We start from the raw sequence: 24,522 nt of genomic DNA, 5'->3' as shown, positions 1-24,522 counted from the left end.
ATGGCTACCAAAAAGGGTCTTGAAAGAGCTTGTCTTGTGAGCGAGAGGGACACCAAGAAGTACTCCTTGGCCCTAGACAGGTAACACAACTCTTTGTTTCCTTCACTGCCATTTCTGTCTCTGAGCAATAAGAGATCACCGATCTGCTGAGGGGCTGCAGGAGTTAAAGCCCAGAAAGTTTTACAGTGTATAAAGGGAGTACCTTTTACTACTTTCAAAATGTTTTGTTTGATTTTTTTCCTTCCCAAACTTTCTTATTAAATGTTTGAAGCATTTACTAGACAGCAGTCTGATGTGTCTGCGTATGTGATGGATTGAACCAATCTACTGTTGAAGCAAGTGTCTCCTGCTATGTATTTTATAAGCTTAGTAGATTTATTGTAGGATGCAAAACCTTATGGATTATGCTGCAATTTTAGGTTGAATTATAATTGTGCTATTGACATCATGTTTGATTCAAAGCTCCTTCGTGCTTGAATGTCTAAATTATCCATTTGGTTTGAAAGAAAGGCGATGCTTTATTCCTGTGGATGGTCTATTGGACTTAGAGCTGAAGTACCTCTCATGTGCCAGAGATCTTGTGAGTAAATGCTTGTTTGAGTAAAGAAAGATCCTCTGAAAACGTAAGATATCCTGTAGCTTGGGTTAAAAAATTAGTATAAATGTCCATCAGAAAATAGTTTTGCAGTTTAACTTATTCTCATTCTTCCTTTTGACTCAGACCAGAAAGTATTTTTAAAAGAAAATAGCTGCTCAGTTACAGCTTAGCACCTCTTGACATTTCCATTATCTCATTGGTTTTCAGGTTATTTATTGCCTGGCTCTCTTAAAACGCGTGGGACAGAAACTTGGCGTAAACACTGTCAGTTCAAATGGAAATCTGTCTCTCCGTGTTCTTATACTGGGGTCACTGCCATCATATTTTAGTCGTTTGAATGTCTGGGTTATTATTTAAATATTACTATGTGGCTCCATAAATATACATGGCACTGTCCAAAATGACTTTTGTGGTAATATTTATATTTCAGAAAAATCCCATATGATTCTGCAGTTCATTTTAGTTACTGAAGACCCTCAGAGTTTTTTTGAAAGTTTGCAGTTTTGTGATCAGAGCTTCAGTGCTTGAGGTCCTTTGGTCCCTCACCACCTCTGGACACCAAGGACAATTCTGGACAAACCCTGAGACAGGGGCAATTGTTAGGTTGCCTTCTGAGGAAGCCCTTGGTTTCCCTGGATCACTGGTAACAGGGAATATTCCTGGTAAGAAGAGAGGTAGGATGCACACCAGGGGAAAGAATACCTGGCAGCTGATCCTCCCCTCTGAACTGACTCACCTTCTGGAGGAGTTGATTTGTTTCTGATAATTATTTCTTAATTTAGGGTTGAAGTTAGTTGGGGTGAATCACTGCAGCAATTGCAATTGTTGGGCTGATGACTGCAGCTACCTCCAACAGCCCCTGAGCTGGAGGGATGGTCCCAGGAGGGTTTCCCAGTAGCAGTCCTGAGGTGGCTGAGTGATAGAGGTGGTACACAGCTCTCCAAAATGAGGAGGACTTGTCATACAGCCATGTGGCTTTTGTGCTGCACCTCCATTTGGCTTTTTCTGTCAGATGAAATCTGATTAACTGCACAATCTAATTAGTCTGTCAATTCCCAGAAATAACCAGAAATAGGGACTGAGAGCCAGTCTCCCTCCTTTTGGGAAGAGCTGGCAGCCCAGGGTTAGTCCTGCTCCCCATTACAACCCAGAATTGCAGGTTGCCAGCCCAACTACCTGGGGTGCCAGCCCAGTGACTCAGGGTGCCAGCCCACAGGTCAGAGCCAACCCATCAGGGCATGTAGCCCACTGGGCTTGGGCTTACACAGACCAGCTGCCTGCACAGCTTCAGGTGCCTTAAGCCAATCAGTAGCAATAAGCTCATCTTAGCCTTTGGTATAAATTAACACATTTTTCCATTTCCCATGTGTAGGCTTAATGAACAGCTCTAATGCTTTCTACAGACTTTGTTTTGCATACAGGTTGCATATTTCTTTGCCATCCTCCAGCTTCTTTCTTTTTGATATGTGCCATCATTATGATACACACAGAACAAACTGGTTTTATCTTGACCATGTGAGTAGGAAGCCTGAAAGCAAACCCCTTTCCTTGTACTTAGGGCTGAGGAGGGTATTTTGCACATGCCAGGCCTTCTGTAGTCACTAGCAGATTTGGATGCATTGAGGTTTCCCAAGCTCAACTTGAAAGGCTTACAAGAGGATGGGGTTTAACTGAGCCCTCTGAAAAACAGACCAGTTGTAAGCTTGAAGAATAATTCACACTGGAAAGGACCTCAAGGAGGTCTCTGGTCCAACCTCCTGCTCAAAGCAGGGTCAGCCAAGCGATTGAACAAGGTTGCTCAGGGCTGTCTCTGGTCAAGTCTTGAAAAAAATCTCTCAGGATGGAGGCTGCACAACCTCTCTGGGCAATCTGCTCCCATACTGAATTAACCTCACAGTCTTTTTTCTTTTTTTCCTCATATTCAATCTGAACTTGTTTCACTTAATGACCAATGACCTCATTCTTCCTCCATGCACAGCAATAAAGCTCCATCTTCTCAATAGCTTCCTCAAAAATATTGGCAGGCTGCAACCAGGTGCTTATGGAGCCATCTTTTCTCTAGACTGGACAAGTCCAGTCCCTGCAGAAGTGCTCCAGCCTTTAACCATCCTAGTTACCCTCTACTGAACCTGCACCACTTTATTGATCTTTCACATTAGGGACACTAAAACTGGACACATTCTAGATGTGGTCTCACGAGTCTGTCTGTCCCATGTGCATTACTTTTGATTCATCCATCCCTGTAAAATTTCAGAAGGGCCCTGTTGACCCATTCCTCCAGCCTGCTTATGGCAACCTTGTCCTCTAATCTATCAGCTGCACCCTCAGGTTGGCATCATCTGCCAACGTGACCAGGTGCACTACACCTCTTCCTACAGGTAACAGAAAAAGACATTACACAGGATGGGTTTCAGGAGAGGAGACCACTTCCCACCAGCCTCGAGGAAGGGTATGAACCATAATGATAACAGGGTCTGAAGCTGAACGCTCAGAACCTCCCTCTTCATGCAATAAGTGTTGCCTGTAAGTCATTCAAAGAGATATTTGTATCATCTCTCTTTAAATTAGGTCTGAACTAGGTGTCTAAGATGGTTTTCCATGGTCTTTTCATCATCAGTTATGGTGGTAAGAGAGATAAGTTTTTCCAATGATTAGCCATTTATTATGCTATTTTTTTATTTATTATCACCTATCTAGTGATCTAGATAACCACTTATCACAGTCTAGATAATAGCTCAACCAAATTCCTGAGGTTTCCAGGAATGAAGACAGGCCAGATGATTTTATTTCTTGCAAGCAATAGATCAGTGTAATATTAAATCAGTGACTATTCAATATCCCACTTCATAAATCTGTGAATTTACCTTTGATTGTGCCAGTTATACTGTGAACTACATTTTGGCTTGATTCAGCATGATTTTCTGAATTTCTGATTATGTCCTTTATATGTCATTATAGTGGGAATTTGAATACCATCACACAGTGAAACTCAAGGCTTTTAGTCTCAAGATTTTGAGTTTTATTCTGTCTCTGAGACAAGAGAAAAAAATGAGTGGGGGACAATTCTGAAAGAAAAAAGATGTGTTAAAACCTTAGGGCTTGTCTTCATGCAAAAGTTTTAACACAGGGCATTAAGGCGACTCGTAGATATTGCTGCCTATCAGTCTTAGGCTCATGGTTGATTCCTGTCTGCCAGGCTCATACCAATAGGCAAAAGTCTGAAGCGAGCCTGGGAGATGATTTCTTCAGGTAAAGAGTGATTTTGTATAGCAAGCACGTAGGGAATATTTTCTTCTTTTTTTGCCTTCCTGCAGGCAATATGAAAACTCTTACGAGATCAAAGAGTCCTCATCAAATAAAGGCTTTCCACCACTCATTATGCTTTACAGAAGTCAATGCTTAGGAAAACTATAGGCGTTTTTCGTGACTTCTGAAGTGTTTTAGCTGAGGGCCCTGTGGTTATATCTCCTTTGTACTGGCTTGCCAGCTGGTCCCAGTAGCACATAGTATTTTAGCAGACTCAGCAAAACCAATCCCATTGCCTTTGCCCTCCTGTTGATAACATTAGGACCCTGTAGAAAGGACTAATGTCTAAGACTGTGTCTGCCCAGTACTGGCCACATGCCATCTCTATTATGCCCACTTCAATTATGGCCACTTCATCTCAGCAAGAAAATTAGAACCAAGATAGTAAGTGGTATGAAACAGAAATTAAATGGCTAGGGCATCAGCTCAGAAAATTGATGGTTCAGAGGTATAACAATGATACATAAAATCATGAATGATGTGATGAAGGTAAACAGGGAATAGTCATTCATTATTTCTAACAGTACAAGAACTAATTAAAATAGCAGGCAGACAGCTTCAGAGTAACAAAGGATGTATTATTTTTACACAAATCATAATTAAACTGTGGAACTCAACACTTTCAAGTCAGCTGGGTTTGTGGAATAAAGACCTGTAAAGGGTTGTTAGACAGGAACTCTGGTTCAGCCACCTCCCAGCCTCCAGTTTTGTGTAACCGGGAAGCAGTCCCTCTCTGGACATGTTCATTTTTGGTACTTTGTCCTTATGTATTCCTTCATGATCATGACAGAGTTTGGATACTTGGCTACATACACCTTTGGTCTATCTCTGGGCAACTACTGCTTTACTGTTTTGCAGAAGGAAATTTATTGACAATACATTTATATATACGGGGCCAGGCCCTCAAAATGTGATTAAATAAAATAACCAAGGCACAAATTCCCAATTACTAGACATCTAAATGTATGTAAATATATAAATATTTGCGTTTATTTTGTGCCCACAATAAGGAAAATGAGAAACTGGACAGCCAGGCTATTAACAGGGTCTTAAATGCCTTGGAAATATTAAAAATCAAAATCGGAATTGTGCCAGAATAAGGAAGGTGACTGTGGCTTTGATAAATTTTTCTCTGAAGGCAGTTTCATTATCCTTTCAGGCACCAGAAAATTACTATTTTCCCTTGTGAGGGAGATGATCTCCTGTGGGAAGTGCAGTGATTCCAAATTTTGCTCTTTTGACTGGGGAACTCATAATGGTCTAGGAGGATGGCAATTATTCCCATCAGCCTGCAGATCAAGGCACCCAGCAGATCAAGTGAAAACAAACAAAAGGAAGTTGTAATAAAAAGCTGTTGCTAATGATTTGTGTGGAATCTGCACTATGTATTAATATTTTTTACTTCCCCCCTTCTGGGTATGACTCAGTAGGAGCCTTTCTCTGACATTCCCCTGACTATCTTTTTTACAAAGAAAAGAGAATTCGAAATGGAGAAAAGATTATTTTTTTAATCTGTGACTCTGTAATGTGCAGGTGCAGAGATCTGATACTCAAAGGCTACATCTTGCTCTAACACACTCTGAAGGGGTTTTTGGTTTAACAGAGCTGATCTTTGCACCTTAAGCTTTTGATTCATGCTTTTATAAAATTGCCTCTTAGATTCTTTTAATTAGTGGCAGGCTGCTTTTGGAAGAGAAAAATAATGCACAGGAGCTGGCAGGAGTTTTTGCAATTCATCAGGCCAGATGCTGTTCTGTGAGTTCAGTGAATGCTCGCCACCTCTGGCAACTGGGGCACTTTTATTTAGGTGCCCTTTAGACAGAAAAAAGTGACATTTGTGGGTTTATGTTTTTTCTGTTTGCTTTTGCATCTGTCCAAAAATATCTGTGGATAGTGCTTTCCTGCCCCTCTGTGATGCCCCATGGTTTTGTTAGCTGATAAAGAGACCTGAAGATTAAAAAAAAAAAAAGGGAGGGGGATCACAGATCAACCTATTTTGTTAACAGCGAGGAAAGGATTTGGTGGCTCAGAAATATGCAGCTGCAGTTTTGCCATCCCTGCCCTGACAGGCTGTTGAGTTGATCGTGACTCATGTAATTAAGATGACTTTAACGTTCAATGCCAGCTGATGAAAATTGAGGTAAGGGGAAATTAATTTTACATGCAAACTGTAGAAAAGCATTGGAAGTTAACTCCAGAGAGAGATCACGATAAAGAAAATCTTGCCTGCCCTGATCTCCAGGGGAGAGTGAGAGAACTGCAGCATTTTATTCAGCCATCTGGAAGGAATTAATTTGTGGTACCTTCTGTGTCTAATTCATCAGGAAAACACTGTACAAAAGTGACACAGAGCACATGAGGACCCTGATGAATGTAAAACTAAAGGACTGGAGAAGGACTGGCTAGTGGGGACCCCAGCTGCCAGATGGGCAGCCCGTTCCCCAGACAGCCCAGCTCCCATTTATTCATTGTTGTGAGGAAAATAAAGAAAAATCCTGACAAAAGGACTAAGAAAACTCACTGTCTCCAAGCACCAGACATTAAATCTGACCAATTGCTCTTTCACACAAGCTCCTCACATACAAGGGGAATCAGTCGCCTTCACTGAGCAAACAGAGACCACATGCTAACCAGGCTGGGAAACGGGCTGACTCAGGGGAATGTTTCATCCTTGGAACATCTCAATAATATTTACAAAACCAAATCCACACTGATTATCTACAGTTGCAGGGCTTGGTTGCCAAGGTGGGTCAGCTTTTCTCCTTTTGCCAGTACCTCTGTGGTGCTGATGAACACGAAAGGCCAAGGCATCCATATCTCTGCAGGTGCCTTTGCCTCTCGCCCATTGATTTGGGGCATCTGGCAGGACTTCAGACCCGCTGAGCAGCTGCAGCCCTCTCAGGCTGCCCATAAAAAGCAGCTGGAAAAAGCCTGTGATTTCAGTACAGTTTTTTTCTTGACATTGACTACTGCAGGTTGGCAGCCACCAGCTGATTTCTTTCCAGCAAGATTTTAGGCATCTTGACACTTCAATGATAAGTGCAGAAACACTACAGATAGCCACTTGGATCCATCTTACTTCCTGGAGCACAGGTTTCCTTCACTTAAACGATTCTTCTGTGCCCCAAAGGAAAGTCTGAAGTCAGAATGGGGAAAAGAGCCTGTTATTACTGGGGCAGCTAAGCCCAGTCCCACATCCTGCACCCAGGCTAATTTCAGACTTGAAATAAAGCAGTGGAGTTTGCTGTGTTCCTGGGTAGGTCCTGCACACACAGACCTCAAAGAGCTGCAGCTCATGGTTATATGTATGTCATGTATGTGCATCTCAGCAGAATTCGCCTTCTGATGCCACAGTCTCAATACACGGTTATCACATCAGGAGTAGCTCTGGCAACAAATGTTTTATCTGGAGAGATGTAATGGTTTTCAGTCGAGCTTTCTAGGATAGAGTGAGCCTTTGGGTTTTTCTCAGTTGAAAGGTAAAGAGAAGGGAACATCCTTGCTCACCAAACCACCCTGGTGGCTCCCCTGGGGCAGTCTCTGGGTTACTTTAGTGAAAGCCCCAGATGCCATGGTAATCCAGGAGCTCCCACAGCTGTAATGCGATGGCCCAGGACCTCTCTATCCCCACTATGTATTTGCTGTGCAGGAACCCTGACAGGGAAAACACTGAGGCTTTTTGGCAGAGCAGCTTTGGCTGGGAAATGACCTTGTGATGAAGAAATGCTTGAAGAGCCACTTTTACTGAACTTCTCACCGTTCCATGAAAGCAGTGGCACAAAGGGGTCAGCATACTATGAAAAAATTATTTCTTTGATTTTTTAAATACCTTTGAATTTTTTGGTCCAGTATTTTCTATACTCAGGTTCTGCAGGAATATTGATAGTTTTTGTACATATCTGGAAATTTGAGATAAAATAGTTCTGTATGTAAAGAAAGGAGAGAAATATCTTTAGCCATTTATATTTGAGAAAAAGTTTTAATTTTTTTTTACTGGTCTTCCTGACAAAGCTATTGGGAATAAAATCCTGAATTTTTCAGTAGAATTGTCTCCATGATATGCTGAATTTGGTAACTATTTGCATGAGGTACAACTTTTTGAAAATCATATGGTGTGCAAGAAATACACAGCCTAAAAAAGCCACCCTGCATTTCATAAACTGCTAAATGATACAGGAGAGCCCAAAGAGCTGGGAAACACAACCAGAGCAGTCATTTCATGTGCAGCTCCCTCCCACAGAGACCTGCTTGTGTGAGCAAGACTCTTCTGTGGCCTGTGCTGCTGTTTCCAACTCTGCTTTTATCCTTTGAAAAAATTAATTACATAGTTTCTGAGTCTGCAGGGCTAGAAGCCCAAATAACCAGGGTTTTTCTTTTTTAACCTCTGTTTCTTTCTATCCTGAAGGATGAGCTGGCTTCAGAAGAATTTAAATGAAGATAAGCAGCAGCAGGAAGCAGAAGTTGCTGAAGCTAATCCAGCATATCACTGTCATGGCTACTCACAGGCCTATGAGAACAGAAAGAGGGAACAGCATCAAGCCAGGAGGAAGCTCTGTGTAGCATCAGTAATTTGCATCTTCTTCATGATTGCTGAGATAACAGGGGAGTATGTGTGTTCAAAGAGAGCTCAGTCTGGTGCCCAGCACAGCCACATTCATGCCTTCTCTATACACTGTGCCTGCAGGGACCCACAGTGCACAGAGGTGAACCCACCTGGGATTAAATAAACCTCCTTTGTCACTAGTCATTAAAAGAATCATGGGGGAGGGGTAGGGGGGGGGGTTAAGTGAAATTATCGAAGTATTTTTATATATTCATTCAGGGATTGCATCTGGGTAGGAATACAAAGATCAGTTAATAGTCTGAACTGTTCTCCCGGGTCTTTAAACTTGACTAAAAGTGACTAGCATGTCTTAGCATCATGTCACAAAAGGTTGCTAATAAACTGGATTTTTTTTTTTAAAGATTAAAGGATTTTACATATTCATCCAGGCCAACGAGACTCAGCATTGATGAAGGTTACTAGCAGCATAATCTGATAATAAATGCAAGAGTCTTCACAAAATCCAGGGAAATCCAGGGCCAGATTTGCCATCTGTTTTTCTACAGTTAAGTCAATGTATTTATATCGGTCACGTTCATTTTTTAAATTGGCCTGCTGGAGTGTCTCTGGATCAACGGAAGATTATTCCCCTACCTAATTAGCTTTCACTTCTGGACCCATCCTACAATATCCAATATAAGTATTTGGCTTGCTCATAGAGAATTAGCTTTCATTTTGTCCCACTGATCTGCTCTCTCCATGGATTCTGTGATATTTATATCCACCTGATAGTTCCTGCCTCTTTAACTTGCCCTTCTCCACAGTGAGGTGAGGTAGGGGAAGGCATGAGGAATCCCACAGACTTTTGCCATATGTGCTCCAGGTGATGTAACAAAAATCAGCCAGGAAGGCCTCTGAAACCCATACTTTTCTAGCTCAGGGACCTCTGGAGCCCCATGAAAATGAAAGAGAAAATCTTTGTCTTCCCCACAGGTGAGAAGTGGAGGCACTGAAAGAGTTGTTGCATTTCTGCCTTCTCCTCTGGCTGCCAAACCCAGCAGGGACTTCTCAAACTATTCCCTCCCACGCTCTCCGTCTGCATGAAGCCCCATTGTTTGTAGGTCACGTGCATTTCCCCCATGAAAACCCATGCATATTGCTAATCCTCATGCAGTAATTTCCAGTGCCAGAAGTAATGCATTATTAACAAAACCATATAATCAGTAAGCTTAAGTTTGGTGAATGCAGCAATGCTAGAGGATAATTGGAAGGACAGATGATATGTTAACTAAATGTTTCATTTTGCTTAATGAATCATACAGCTTTTTTGCAGTGACAGCTTAAGTAACAGGCTTGAAGACCATTTTGCTTCAGACCATTAAACTTTGACAAACCAGTTATTAACTGCAGTTACAGACAGCACTCTATGGAGATTTTTGTAATTATGAACCATACATTTAATTTTTTTAATCATTAAGCAAGACTGCCTCTGCCTGATGATTGACCATTGAGTGACTGACAATTTCTACTGCTTGTGGTATACAAAGCTATAAACATCCATTGTAGGGAATAATAAGCCATAAAGGCCCCTTGTTGGGAGTATTGATATAAGGCAGTAAAAGCCTATAACTATTACACAGGCTTTACTCTTGAAAGTAAAGGATATGTTCCCCTTCCTTCTACTCTAAGTGTAAACGGCTTCTGTGGGCATTATTATGTTAAACGGAAGAAACAGAACTGCATCCCTCTCAGAGAGGTTGAAACGTTGTGCTTCTTTGAATGCCTAGGTATTTCCATGATATTTTCACTCAAGCCATCTCTGCTGGCCATTACTGCTGTCCCAGAAGGGCTGAGCCTGATGCACTAACTGTCTTTGAAGGACAATTCTCTTTCATTCTTCTAAAGCAGACCCATCACAATCTCCATAGATTTGGAGATATCAGTCAAACCAATAGCACCCAATGTAAAGCCCTGATATGAAAGTAGTTTCCAAAGATTTTTAGTGGCTATGGACCAAATGTGGATTTCAAAGTACTTCATTTCCATTTGAGCACTAGAAAGAAAGACAAACCCTGCTTGCATCCTCATGTCAGAACAGAATATAAAGATTTGACCAAGGCGCTAAGATAAGCAGACTGAGATCTCAGAAATTCACCCAAGGCATTAGTTACACCAACAATACATATAGTAAAAATTTGCAAACATTTTTCAAAGGTAGAAGGCTAGAAGCAAGCTTTTGAGATATTGTCCCACAGAATATGGAAATACAGTATCTAAAATGCGATGGGGTTTTTCATGCAGCTTGTGTTTTACATATTTGTTTACTGAAAGATAGCTGCTGCCTTGGTTGTTAACATCTGTGCGCTGTCAGACAAACCTTCTTCCCTTTGCTATGCAAAACTGACTCCCACTTGAGATACAGCTACACTGTGTACAGTGAAAGTCTAAGACCTGTGTCATGACCAAAAAGTATATGTGTATTTATACCTGTGCATGTCCTGGGAAATATCTGTTCTGCTGAATTTTTCCTTTTACTGCAAGGAATGAGGTGCCCCCAAATTCTGCAGCCATGCTTCCTCCCTTCTGGGAATTAGCTTTCAGGCAGTTGTAAATGAGAGGCAACAGAGAAAAATAATATAAGCCTTATATGTGCAAAATACATTCTCCTGTGGTGACAAAACATATGATGTTTGGTATTCTAATCTAAAATATGCATACAGGAGGAAATTAAACAGACAGTCCACCCTGCTGGCATGAAGACCTTGCATCTATAAGGAAACAAGAGATGTGCCTACATGTCCCTTTGACAGTGGTATCCTGCCAAAGGTTTGAATGAGTAATTTTACGAAGTTTGTCAGGATTCATTGATTCTCATATGGATTGTGGTTAGGAGAAATGGGTGAGCTGAAATTAGTTAAATGACTGAAGAATGTAAATGTATTGCCAAATGCAGAAACTAGATATTTTGGCTCTATTATTTCACATTTCCATTTTTCTACATTTACACTCTGATGAAAAGATTCTCCTGTTGTAATGAGTTGGCAGGACATGTAATGAGTCCTGCCTGTGATCCTTGTCTTCTCCTACAGCAACCAGCAGTGGGGGTAGTTTAGAACAAACTTTTAGTTCATTTGGGCTTGCCCTTAGCCCTGAGACACAGTTAGAAGAATTTGGCAAAACAAGGATATTTGGCTTAGTGGGTAAAAGAAATGTGGATTACAATAACCTAAAACGGTTTGAGTTTGGTGTTTGGGGTTTTTTCTTCAGAATTTACACCCTGGCAAAATAAAATTATATTCAGCCACATTTTTTGAGCTTTAACAGGAAAATTAAATCATGCATTACAGATGAAAAAAGATAGATTAGTCCTGAAAACAGAACATTTTTCTCCATGCCCTCACTAAAATGGTTAGTTGTTTATCACAGGCCTTCTACTGGGACCTTTCCATGTATTCCTGTTTTACTGTTTCCTGTGACAAATAAACAGTCAGGCATCCAGCCACCCAAACCTCAGGAAGAACATGCATATTTTCCTATAACAAATAGGAAATGAATCCCATAAGCTACATCTGTGAATGTTTGGACATACATAAAAATATCAGTGTTCTGTGAAAAGATAGTGGGACAATACTGGAAATGTGATTCTTAATACGGCTTTTCATGAACAAATCTGATACTAAAATAGTCACAGTAAAACAGTTCAACAGTAAAATAACCACAGAACTAATGTATCACAACTCTTATTGTTCTTAGGTCTCTCTTTCTCACAAAGAAATTTGGCTTATGTGTTTCTATTAATTCATGCCTTTTATTACATGAATGAGGTAGAAAACGAAACGATCTTTGAAGTGGTTTGAGTCTTGTGTATGATGACTGAAAATTGAGTGTTTCCTCTTATTCCCAGCAAAGCAGGTCTTGAGTCTGATCTGGTTGACTCAGACTTCTGACCAGAGCGATGATATGGAAATGTGTTTCACACAGGTGGGCAGATCGCTGGGAGCCTGGCAGTGGTTACGGATGCAGCACACATCCTGGTGGACCTGACGAGTTTCTTGATCAGCCTCTTCTCACTGTGGCTTGCCTCCAAACCTCCTACCAAACAACTAACTTTTGGGTGGCACCGAGCAGGTAGCAAACATCTCACAGTATGAACATGTGGAATGGGAAAGGAAGATTATCATAGCCAGGGACTGGAAAACGTGCTGATGTCCAACACAGTTCTGCAGACATTTAGAGACAGCGCACTAATGCTCTCAAAGCCCCCAGGACTCAAGATAAACAGAGTAACACAGTGAGCTTCAAAGAAGTAAAGAGCATCTCTTATCTACAAGTGTGTCTTTCAGATCACTATTTACTATAGTTTTGGGCTGGTGCTAGCTTTGGCTGAGGTAACAGCAACTTCCCTCATTGAATTGAGTGTGAGGAGGACTAAGCCTTCAACAAGTAATGATAGAAACACAAGTTTCTATCAAAGCAGCGATATCCATAAAAATGAAGGTTTCCTCTATTTATAAAGAAAATTATTAAATTATTTTAAACAGTCAACTTTACATTTGTAGAAAAGTGAGATCTTTTAACATTTACCCTTTTCTAGATCCTCTCCCTGCAATTCTCTTTATCGTTGCTTGTTTTTATCAGATGCAAACACAGGCAGATTTTTAACATACTCTACCCTTAACCAAAATCAACATTTTTACCAATGACACCTAATACCAAAAGCCTGATAATCAAACACAAGTGTTTTTACAAAGACAAGACACCAGCAAAACATTAACCATGAGAAAAAGTTTCTCGGAGTATGAGTCTGTTCAAGATTTAGACACCTAAATATCAATGCTACACATACACAAGCACATACAAATACAGGGTCTGGTACATTCAACAGAAATGTAGACTCCATTCAGGTGCATAAACACAGAAGTGTAGTGCTACATCCCTAGAATGTCTGTCTTATGCATGGGAATGACAGCTGTCGCACAAGTCCCAGAGGAGACTGCACAAGGATGCCAAGCACAAGACCAGGGTATCTCAAATGTGATCAGACGCTCATAGTTAAGAAACTAGTAAGTGTTCCCAGTCAGCCAATGGAGTAATCACCATTAATTTGACATCCATTGCTCATAAAGGTAGCTTAGCTCACACCTGCAGGTAGACATTTCAATTTAATTGTCTCAGTCTGGAAGTGAGTCTCCTGCTGGATGTCTTGGGACTCAGTTTAGTTGCTTGTATGTGAATGACTCGTGCTGTTTGAAATCCAGCTGCCACTCCAGAAGTCTATGGATAAATTATACATCTTGTGTCAAGCCAAACATGGAGATGCCAGTGTATCTCAAATGACTCTAGACACCTGTGCACCTGAACCAAGGACTCAGGTGATAAATACTGAACATCAGGGATGTTCAGTATTAAGGCCCAGAAGCAGCTTCTGACTGAGGATGTCTGTAGGCCAAGGTTGTTTGTAGCCACAGAAAGTACCAGGGAAGACATATGCCATGCTCATCCTGTCTTTATGTAGCTCCCTAAGTATATTCTATCAACTCTGCTGGAAACAAACTGGGTGAGAGGAAAGTTCAGTATTACTCAAGCACTACTGGTATTATAGAGACAACACACAGCTGAATTTTGCAGCCTTAGAGAACTCCTACTTACCATCAGTAAATCATTCATAACTTTTTGTGTTTATACTCTCTTAGCCTGGGGGAAAAAAAAGTGAGAGACTTCTCTCTTGCTGATGTAGGCAGGTTCAGCCACCTCATGTAACTTCATCCTCAGTCTGAATTATATTATTTTTTTTTCATTGGAATGCAGAAGTTCAAAATCAATCCTTTCTTGCCTTTTTGTCTGCAAAGAGAGCCCTATATCAAATGTTAGAGGCTACTTAATTGCATTCCATGATTGCTATCCTGTTTCTTGCTTATTTTCCCAGTTATATTTCCAGTGTAATATGCAGATGGGTACCTTAATAGAGTAGCCAAGGGCAGTCAGGTGACAAAGTCACTCTTCACTGACTACCGAGGTCTTGCAGGTGCAGCCCTCCATGATACTGGAAGCTGTTTGTTCACTACTTCTCTCAGACTGATAGATATTGCCATGAAAAGACTGTATGACACGGTTCAGGTTTAGCAGAAGCCATGTGAATGCCTCCTGCCCTCCAAGCCAGAACCAGTGCAGCTACTTTCAGCAACACAGACTGAAGACGAAGCAGTAAGACTGATAGTGTGAGCCAAACCTACTTCCAGGTACAAAAACTCTCTTGCACCTCAGTTTCCCTCTGCTATGATTCACAGATTCCCACACAATCCTACACTATTGTTTGCTGTACTCTGTCAGTGCTAGTAGTTCTAAAGAAATTTAGAGAAAGAAATTTAAAGAAACTCTGAGAACTGAGGGCTGCGGAACTGGTTTGTAAACTTAGCTAAACTTTTGCTAAGATAACACATTGAAAATTAATATGTATTTTCACCTATGTAGGTAAAGATGAATTCTAACATATTCTGTTGTGGAGGATATGCACACATCCACACAGATATGAACACAGGTGTTCACAAAAGCTGTTGGATGCTCTCATGCCCATGATAGCACAGCCATCAACGCCTTCAGTTGGGCCAAATTTGCAGTTTCAAGCTCTAACCTGCAGGAAAAAAATTGTGTGCTTTATTTGAGCTTCTCTCTACTTTTAAGCAACACTAGATTCCCCTGTCAGTGCATTTTCATTTGTTATTTGCCAGTTTTAAAAAAAAATGGTTATTTGATAAGTATTTGGAGCCTGGACTGCTGCAAAAAGGGTGACCCTCATAAAAATATATTCAAAATCATAAGCTGTTTTCAGGGATTGTCAGTGGAATTCTGTGCAAATGCTTTCTGGCTATCTACTTCCTTTCACTTTACTGTGAGCTTTCATTTTCCCTGGTACTCTCTCAGTTGTGTTCACTTACCCATTCAAGTCACATGGCAACTATTAGTCCCACATCCTATTAGAAGCATGCTGCACATTCATGTGCACTTCCCTGGACCTCTCCTATGGCAGTGCAATAAAAGGTGGCCTTGGGGACTGGATTTATTTGAGCCCAACTCAGAGCCAATAGAGACAAAATTAAATTTTGCTGCCCCAGGGAAAAAATAACTTCTTTTGTTCTCATTACAGCTGGTGGCACAAAAATGATTTTGTGGCACTGGCAGGATGAGTTCCAGGATAAGTTTTGCTGGCAGGACCTCTTTGGGGGCTGTTACTGCTTTTCTGAACTGTGAAGTGATAAGAAGTGTGCAGAAAGAGGGGAAGGTAATGGACAGGGATTATGTCTGCCAGTGGGTTTGAGTGAGCCGTGCCTTTCTCCTTCCCTCCAACTTCTGCTCCTGTGATCAAGATAATCTTGTTGGGGAAGGAGGGCTGGTCTTTGGAGTTTTCACATCACACTATCGGGGCCAGGAAACTACACAAGATATGCTCTTTTATCCCTCCTTCTCATTATAGTTCTTTTTGCTCCTACCAGAACTGCCCAAATGATCTTTTTCATCTCTCCAATTTCTTTGAATGACACATGAACTCAACACTGAAAAGCAGCCAAAAGTAGGGGCAGGTAGAATAGGGTTAGGCTATCACATGCATAAGGCTGCCCTGGGAAGTCATTGGATTTGCTATGACCAGAAAGGGGTTTAGCCCATTCTTTGTATGCATTGTCTGCCAGCACACAAGAAGCCAGTCTCCTGGCTATAAAGCTCAACAAGTCTGGAACCATTACCATCAACATCTTAAAATTTCTTGCATTTCTGTTCTGACTGTTACAATCAGATTGTTTTAATTCCTAGAAATTCTGGGAGCTTTGATGTCTATGATAATTGTCTGGATGGTGACTGGCGTGTTGACATATTTGGCTAGCATGAGGCTGCTACACCCTGATTATGATATTGATACTACAGTGATGCTCATTACCTCCACTTTTGCTGTGCTCGCCAACATCCTGTAAGTTATTTTGTTTTCCTCTCCATATAATATTTGAAACTTGAGCCTGCTGCTGTAATTCGATAAAAAACTATATAGAGATATTGGCCTCAAAAATATTAAGTACTTATGATGTTCATGAGGATATGGAAAGGAGTCAAGAAGAGAGATCATGCTTCTCATTGAAAGTTGCAGTTGCTCTCCTACTTTCTGTTAGCTGCCACACTGTGAAGGCAAAATTCCAGGAAAAGATTAATCTCCATCTCACTTTTTATTCGATGTCAGAATATTCAAGAACTCTGTAGAAAATGAGGTCTCATTAATTACCCTGTTCACAGACTTTCTTGTTTGTATGCAAACCAGTGAAACACGCAGGAATTATCTGCTTAGCCACTCTGTATTTCTACTTAATGTGTCAGGTTTTACTGTTCAGCATTCAGAAGTGAGAGGGGTGATGATGTGTGTGACATCACTGCTTTCAGAGATGTAGTATATCGGCTGGTATTTGCAGCTTTACGTCTCTTTCAGAGTAAGCCTGATTCTGCACCAGACCGGCCACGGGCACAGCCATGAGGCACAAGCCAGGGAACACGTGTCAGCCCCTCGAGAAAAGCCAGCTCTGAGCAATGCCAGCTTGCGGGCAGCCTTTGTGCATGCAGTTGGAGACCTATTCCAGAGCATTAGTGTGCTAATTAGCGCACTTATCATCTTCTTTAAGGTTAGTTTTATTCGTTCACTTGCCTTCCTTGCAATTAAGGATAAGTGTTACTTTCACAGCATTGTGATGTCGGGTACTCTGTAAATATTTCCTCTGTCTTAATGATACACATTGTAATTTAGTCAAAGAGAACTATACTTGGGAACTGAAATGACTGTTGAGAGTGTAACACATGCTTCTTAGTGTTCCAAGCGGATACTCCAGTGTCTCTCCATTTTGTCGTTTGTAGCACCTTCATTTTCTGTGCTGAGGCTGAGGCTCCCTGACAAAGGAGGCCAGCACTCATTCTGTACTAGATGAATTGAATATATTATTCTTTGATATTAACTAATTAAAAATTCCAATAACCAACAAAAATGAAATTAACAAAGTGATGTGTTCATATTTTTCTAGCCAGAATACAAAGTAGCAGACCCAATCTGCACATTTGTGTTTTCCATCTTTGTTTTGGCAACTACCATCACCATTTTAAGGGATATTTTGATTGTGCTAATGGAAGGTAGGACCTGATTCCAGAATCAATAAACTTATATTTTGGGGTTGTTTTCTTCTATCTCTTTCTCCATAATGCTTATATGTGCTGAAAAATTATAATAACACACTTCTAGATCAGTTTCCAATATTCTTAAGATTCTGATCATACTTTACTTATAATTTTAATCAAAACTGCTTTCTGTAAACTCTAGGTTTACACATATGCCAGTTTTTGTAAAAATCAGTGTATTGGTGTTTTGCTAATGAGCTCTGAGTTGCTTTTGTCTGTCGTATGTGCAGCATTGCTTTTTATCACCCTTTTGGCATATGAGATGCCTGCTCACCTCATTCATCGTGTATGTCCTTTACCTGTGTGAAATAAAAGTCTTCGTGGAAAAAAAAAAAAAAGAAAAAGACTGTGCCTTGAACTGTTTCTATTAAATGGACTGAGTGCAAGAGACAGAAGTTTGAAAGATTTTTAGTTACACCAGTTAGAAAAGCAAGCTATCGGACCTTTCCAGTCATGTTCAAGTGCACTGGAATAGACAGTTCTCGGTACATCAGCAGCAAGAAGAACTAGGCTTAGCAATATTTAATCCTGTCAGCTATGGGCTTGAACATTTGATTTGTAAGGCCAAATGACTTGAGCATTCACAGAGGCATGTTTTTGCCTTCCTCACACTGAATAATATAATGCAACCTCCTTCTTAGCCATGAAAACACAAGGATTAAAGGGAAAGGTAGCTCTAATGGTGCAGGTTTTTAATGGGTACTCAGTATGACTCTCTGCATGGCTATTTACTTCTCTCTTTCACTTTGCACCTACTTCTGTTTCAAGAAATAATGTTTTCAATATTGTTTTACAGTAAAGCTTCATTCTAGCGTTGTTTTGCTTTCAGTGATTGTGAGATAGAGATACATCCATGTAGAAGTGTACCTAGACAAGGGTGCAGCAACTGGCTGTATTCTAGCTGTCAAAAAATCAGAAGATGTCTTCATTACTGAAAACAAATCAAATTACCAGGAAGATCTGGCAACTCCTGCCACCCCTGAGTCTCTTTCTCAGCAGTGACTCCCAGCTTCCACAAGCAGTGCTGACATGCCAAAATCACAGTGCTCTGATCCCCCTTGCAGCAAGACCTTTCACACTGTCCTCCTGGAGAGGGCTCTGAAACCAGGCTCCTCTCTCCTAAATAGCATTCTGCCCAGAATTTTCTGAAGAGAAATTGGGTGTTGGAGCTGGTGTTGGAGGTGGCTCTTATCTCATGCATCCAGCCTTGTCCCAGACCATCAGCTCCACAGCCCCTGTGACTGACTGTGTCATGTAGGTACTGACTGTCCGTGGTTTTCTCTAAAAGAGCATGAGCATGTCAGCATCATATTCTATTAAGTCAGTACTCCATATAGCATATCATTCTTGTAATAAAGGGATAGGACAAAGCATACAACACTGAGGTCATTAACAATTACAAATAAGTATCAGTTAAGGTATGAAAGACAAAATTAACCAATACTGTGCTCATCATTATTATACTTCATAACTGGTGGAATTAAAAATATTTTTCAGTTTACTGATCCAAGTGGATCATGATGAGCATCCTAGCTCATAGCTGCTCACATGCATTTGCAATTTCCCAGGCCTCACTCCAGGGATGATGTGTTGTTAAACTTCTTATTCAAATTTGGATTTAAATTAAACTCTGAATTTCATGTTGCAACACATCCTGTCACAATTGTCCTCACTCTGAATGATGGTCATCACCATCATGTATTGTAAGAAGGCTTGTCTAGGAAAACAACCACTGGCTACTCAATAACCAGACCTGGGATCTAATCTCATTTAAGATTCCTGAGTCAAACCATTTTAATCTTTACATTCACCTTTCCTTCCCTGCTAAATAGATGCTTCTCTATTGTGTGAATGTATTGAGGACAAAATGCCCCAGAGGTGTTCAAATGATACCATAGAATCTGCACTCACAAAATATGTTGGTGAAAACTAGGACATGTTCTGGCTAAATAGCTCATCCTATGTAAACTGAATCCTCAGGGTATCTCCTAAAACATGCATGAGTCTATACCTTCCATGTACAAGTGTATAACAAGAGATAGGATTAAATAGCACAGTGAACTCTGAAATAGATGGGCTTTCAAAGCATTAAATATTTTTATAAAAATTATACATCTGAAGTGAATAAAGGTTCATGATTCATTTTCCTCTATCAATCATCATTTCTATTCCTTAAAATATTCTTTTCCCATCAATTTCTTCTTTTCAGGAACATCAAAAGAATTTGCATATGATGAAGTGAAAGCAAGAATTTTAGCAGTTGAGAAAGTGGAGTCTATTCACAACCTTCATCTTTGGTCTCTGACAATGAATCAAACTGCTCTGTCTGCTCACGTTGCCACAGGTCAGTAAATTTCTGTAAGCAGGGAGTAAGTATTCAGCTGCTGTCTAGTAAAGGTCAGTCTTTCCTGATTTGGATGAAACTGACTGTATATCAGTTGCTTGTTAAAAAACTTGGCATGATTTTGTTGGAAAAATAAACCCAACAACAATAACGAGAAAAGCTCTCAAATCCTCCTCTCAGAAATCTTGCCAAAACAACAGGGACCTCTATTTAGTCCAAAACTTGAAAATTATAGAGGCTGTGAAGCAAGGAAGTAAACCACAAGGTATTTTAAATAAATTAGAAGAATTAGGCTCAGACTGGATTTTTTTCACAAATAGATTCTGGAGAGGATTTGTCAAACTTGAAAACTGTTGATCCCTATAACAAAAACTTACAGGGCAAATCTGCATTGCAGATGCATCTCTAGTCATAAAACAATCTTTAAACATAGTTTGGAATGTAGAGAAAACTCCATGGGAATAGTTAATATTATAAAATATTTTTAAACTGTAATTCTTATCCCAGTTGACAAATTGTGCACTACCCAGATCAATATTCTCATCCATATGTTTGCTTTGTATATATTAAGGTCTATTTAAGAAAAAAAATCCACCTGTATTTGGCCAAGGACAGGTTCAGTGGTGAAGTCCTCCATGGTGTCCCCACTTCCCAAAAACAGAGAGTCTATCAGCCACCCAAATCACTTGGCACTGCTGCTACTCTTTGACTGGATGAACTAATCTTTATTAAGTATTTCTGCTTTCCTCCAGTCTTCTGCCAAACTGAATTTCTATGGTGATTACTCTTAGCTTAGCTCTTGCCAAAAATTGCATATTCCAACCACATTTGAATGAACAATCTTTTGCTGACATAGAGGTTCCTGAAAGAAGGATAAAAAGGACAAGAAACACTTTTCAAACAAACTTCTTGGTACAAGTTTCTGTCAGTAAACATTTACTTTTCTTTGAAGTATTATAAAAATGTATGTAATTTGATTATTTTCTGCTTGCTATCTATAGCAGACACAACGGACAGCCAGAAGATTTTGAGAGATATTACCCAAGCCCTATTTGAGCACTACAGCTTCCACTCCATCACTATTCAGATTGAATCAGGAGAGGATCAGAAACAAGACTGTATCTTCTGTCAAGAGCCCAGGGACTAAAGGGAGCAGTACTCTGTGCCAAATAATGATTACCCCTCTTACAGGTCAATGGAGACTATATGTGCTGGTTTATGTAACTGATTAACAACAAATGGCAATTAACTGACATAACAAGCCCTGCCATTGCAAGCAGTGCATGGTCCTTTCATTGCTGGTATCATCTACCATGAGAGAACATGTATTGGATCCATCCATCAGCCAGATCGCCTGTCCATCAGCAGTTTCTTTCAACTACAAGAGAAATTTCTAAATTATTCTTGACTAGAGCAGCAGATTGGCATTAAAGCAACACTTAAAGAGTGGCTGTTTGTAATTAAAGGTAACAAAAAACTAATCGACCTTCAAATTACTAACAGGCCAATTATCACAAAGCATAATGAAATGTACTTTTAGTGTTAGCAAAGCTCAACATTTACTGAGGATGAAAGAGAAAAATTAAATTACCACAAGGGATGAAGGCATCTGGGAAAGAAAGTGATGGTGGCATGTGCTTTCCCTGCCTTTTGGCAGACACTCCTCTTCCTGATACATGTAAGTATCAGATGTGTACCATGCTCTGCAGCGTGGATCACAAGAGGATTTACTCCATTCACATTTGGCAAATAGCTCTTTGGTTTTTTAGCTAGCCCTGTTTATCTTTCATCTAGCCGTCAGGCAAACTCTTTCTGCCAGACATGAGCAGTATTCTCTACTGTCAAGACAGCCCATAACTCATATAGCACTGCATCGTGATGAGTTATGATAGAAGATTTGAGGTGGACTTTTGTGTGTCTGTGTCACAAGGTACCACTGAGTCATGACAATAAAACAGATCAGGTGCTCTTAAAAATGAAAAAATAATTATGGCAAGGGAAGAATGGGGCCCATTCTGAACATCCTGCCTAGTGTCATAGTTCATGGTACAGCGTATGGGGTGTTACCCAGTAACACCATATCCTGAAGTTAAAAAAGCTTTTGGCATGTCACACAGCCATTCGCTGTAAAGGGAAGAGAAGCATCTCTCCTTCAGGTAGCTAATTTCCACATTTCCTAACAGGATGTGTGTTGTGGGTTAGGAATGGTATTCCCCAATTTTATGTTCCTACCAAAACACTCCAAACCACGCACTGCTAGCTCACTCCCCCGTTTCCCTTCCCCCTCCCCTGCAGCCAGATGGAGAAGAGAATTGGAGTCACAAAAGGTAAAGATTATGGGTAGAGATAAGAACAATTTACTGGAAACAGCAACGGAATAAGAAAATGAACAGTAACAGCAACTATATTAAATGACAGAGTGTAAAGAGGTGAACCGTTCCCAAGCGAGTGCTCACCACTACACCACGCGTAGACCCCCAACAATACCTCACCGTGCCACCACACTACATGACCTGTACAGAACCCCTTCCCCTGTCCCTGGAAAATGTTTTGTGGTGTTGTTTTGATGTGAGGTTATTTGAGAATAACCTCTGTGTCTTAGCCATGCCCCCTCCTGGCTACCGCAAAAATCACCCCTGTCTTGGCCAGAACCAGGGTGAAGTGTCAAATTTCCCTCCTTTTCATGCCTGAACTTTGCCCCCTTTTCATGGCAGAACTTTGAACAGAGTCAGGTCTTGCTGTGCCTCTATTTTTGCCCAAGCAACTGAATTAAACATTCACCTGTTAGCAAAAGGAAGGGTTGCACTTCAAAATGTATGCTCCAGTGCTTTAAAAAACAACTTCAATTCTGCCCCTGGCCATAATAGTGCAGCTTTGTTTTCTCTGTGGAACTGGCCTAATGTTTTGCCACTCCACAATCCTCTCTCCAAGAGCTGTAGGGCTCACCTTACTAACAGTTTTGTTAGAAAAAAATAAATTATGTCATACCAAGCAGTACTGAGTTTCTAGACTGACAGGTGGAAGAACCATTGTGTTATTAAGGTATAAGTAGGCCTTGCTTTTTAGGGAATTAAGTTTTATTTACAATAGGTTCACATTAATTTTCTGTTTTATCATCCTAATGAGGTTAGAATTTATTATTGGGACTTTTGGCTACATGTAACACATAACTATGTGATGATGGATTGACGTATTAAACTGGCATTTGTTAACTGGTAGGGGGAACAAGAAATTATTCTGCTTTGTGGAAGATCTTAGTCAGGTAAACCTCCCACTGAAATCAGATGAGATATTAACGCAAAACACCCGCTAAGAATTTCATGAGTATCTCATTATTTACCAGCTTGAAAGAACTGAGACCACAGCAGCGGTATTCAGTACAAGGATAAAGGCAATTATTGCCCTTCACAGCTGAAACTCCAGAAGATAAGGCACAGATAAATCAAAGCACAGTAAGAAATTCTAAATGGAGAAGTTAACTTGTATTTTGGCTAGTTTCTCTTCTGGTATAATTTAGCATAGCTATCTCCTACCAAAGGCAACTCAGCTGTACTTGTTAGGTAACCTGAGTATTCTTTTCATTAGTTAGGGAGAACAAGTTAATAGTGTGGCCTTTATATGAAAAAAACTATCTTTCCAAATGTTTGGAATAAAATGAGGACACAGACCTGAATATAATAGCGACTTCTGCAGCACAGTTTTATGGTCAAGGACAACATAAAAGATAATGAGTGGGTGACAGAAATGTCCATATAGGACACAGATTCAGTTCTGAGTTTGGGTCAGGGTAGAGAAAAAGACAAGAATTTTAAGAGCAATAGTGGATCTTGGAGAAAATTTAAAGAGAAAAGTGATATGGTCCATGAAGAAAGTTATGCTGAGTAGTAGAGGTGTGGAAAAGCTGGATGGAAGCAACATAAGAGCGATTGGAAAAAAGAAGATGCAGCAGTCAGCATGAGGACTGCTGAGGCTATCATGCAAATTAATTGAAAGGATGGAAAGTATTTCATTATGTTTTGGAAAAAGGAGCAGTGAAATACAGAGATACAAGGAAAGAAGGAGGTAATCCAAAATAATGATACTTTATAAAAAAAAGTGAGGGAAAGTTGTAAAAAGGTTTAAGAAAGGACTGAGGGAGCAGCTTCCATCCACAGTAATGTAACCTGGGTATGGAGTAGTAAAGATCAGGGCAGGAGTGGGGAGGCAGAGGAAAAGTCTGCGTTTGTTAGCAGCAGTAGATGTATTTCAAGCAAAAGAATTTAACCACTTATCTTTAGCAAAAGCTAGAGACCTAAGAGAATTTTACCTAAACATGATAGATTGAAGATGAATTTAGAGCAAATATTTACCTGTAGTTATGAATATTGCTCTAAGGAGCTGAATCTTTAATGCTCCTGCTATGTATATGAATGTATGTTTGTTCTTCCTTCCTGTCTAGTTTGATCCTCAGGGATATTATCTTGGTACAAGGTTGTTTTCAGAATACTATCTGACTGGCTGAGAAGGATTTCTGCAGAAATGCTACTGCGA

General features: G+C 40.3%; 1 protein-coding gene across 1 annotated transcript; it reads left to right on the top strand.

Annotated features, from left to right (window-relative positions):
- Window positions 1–21,139, top strand: SLC30A8 (solute carrier family 30 member 8). The gene is made up of 8 exons (XM_027645692.1): window positions 1–80; window positions 8,310–8,518; window positions 12,429–12,575; window positions 16,254–16,407; window positions 16,915–17,104; window positions 17,498–17,603; window positions 19,858–19,992; window positions 20,994–21,139. The coding sequence occupies exons 1-8, from the start codon at window positions 1–3 to the stop codon at window positions 21,137–21,139; spliced, it is 1,167 nt and encodes a 388-aa protein (XP_027501493.1).
- Window positions 21,140–24,522: the final 3,383 nt, after the last annotated feature.

This window comes from Corapipo altera, unplaced genomic scaffold (assembly GCF_003945725.1).
Source record: "Corapipo altera isolate COAL_440 unplaced genomic scaffold, ASM394572v1 51, whole genome shotgun sequence".
NCBI lineage: Eukaryota > Metazoa > Chordata > Aves > Passeriformes > Pipridae > Corapipo > Corapipo altera.
The sequence above is the reverse complement of the archived record's forward strand: the minus strand, read 5'-3'. Positions and strand labels throughout refer to the sequence as shown.

Excerpts from the sequence above, each read along its gene's own strand:
- SLC30A8 (XM_027645692.1), top strand. The coding sequence starts at position 1 with ATGGCTACCAAAAAGGGTCTTGAAAGAGCTTGTCTTGTGAGCGAGAGG. Across the intron at positions 81-8,309 it reads TACTCCTTGGCCCTAGACAG|GATGAGCTGGCTTCAGAAGA; the intron begins GTAACACAACTC and ends TCTATCCTGAAG. Across the intron at positions 19,993-20,993 it reads GTCTGCTCACGTTGCCACAG|CAGACACAACGGACAGCCAG; the intron begins GTCAGTAAATTT and ends TGCTATCTATAG.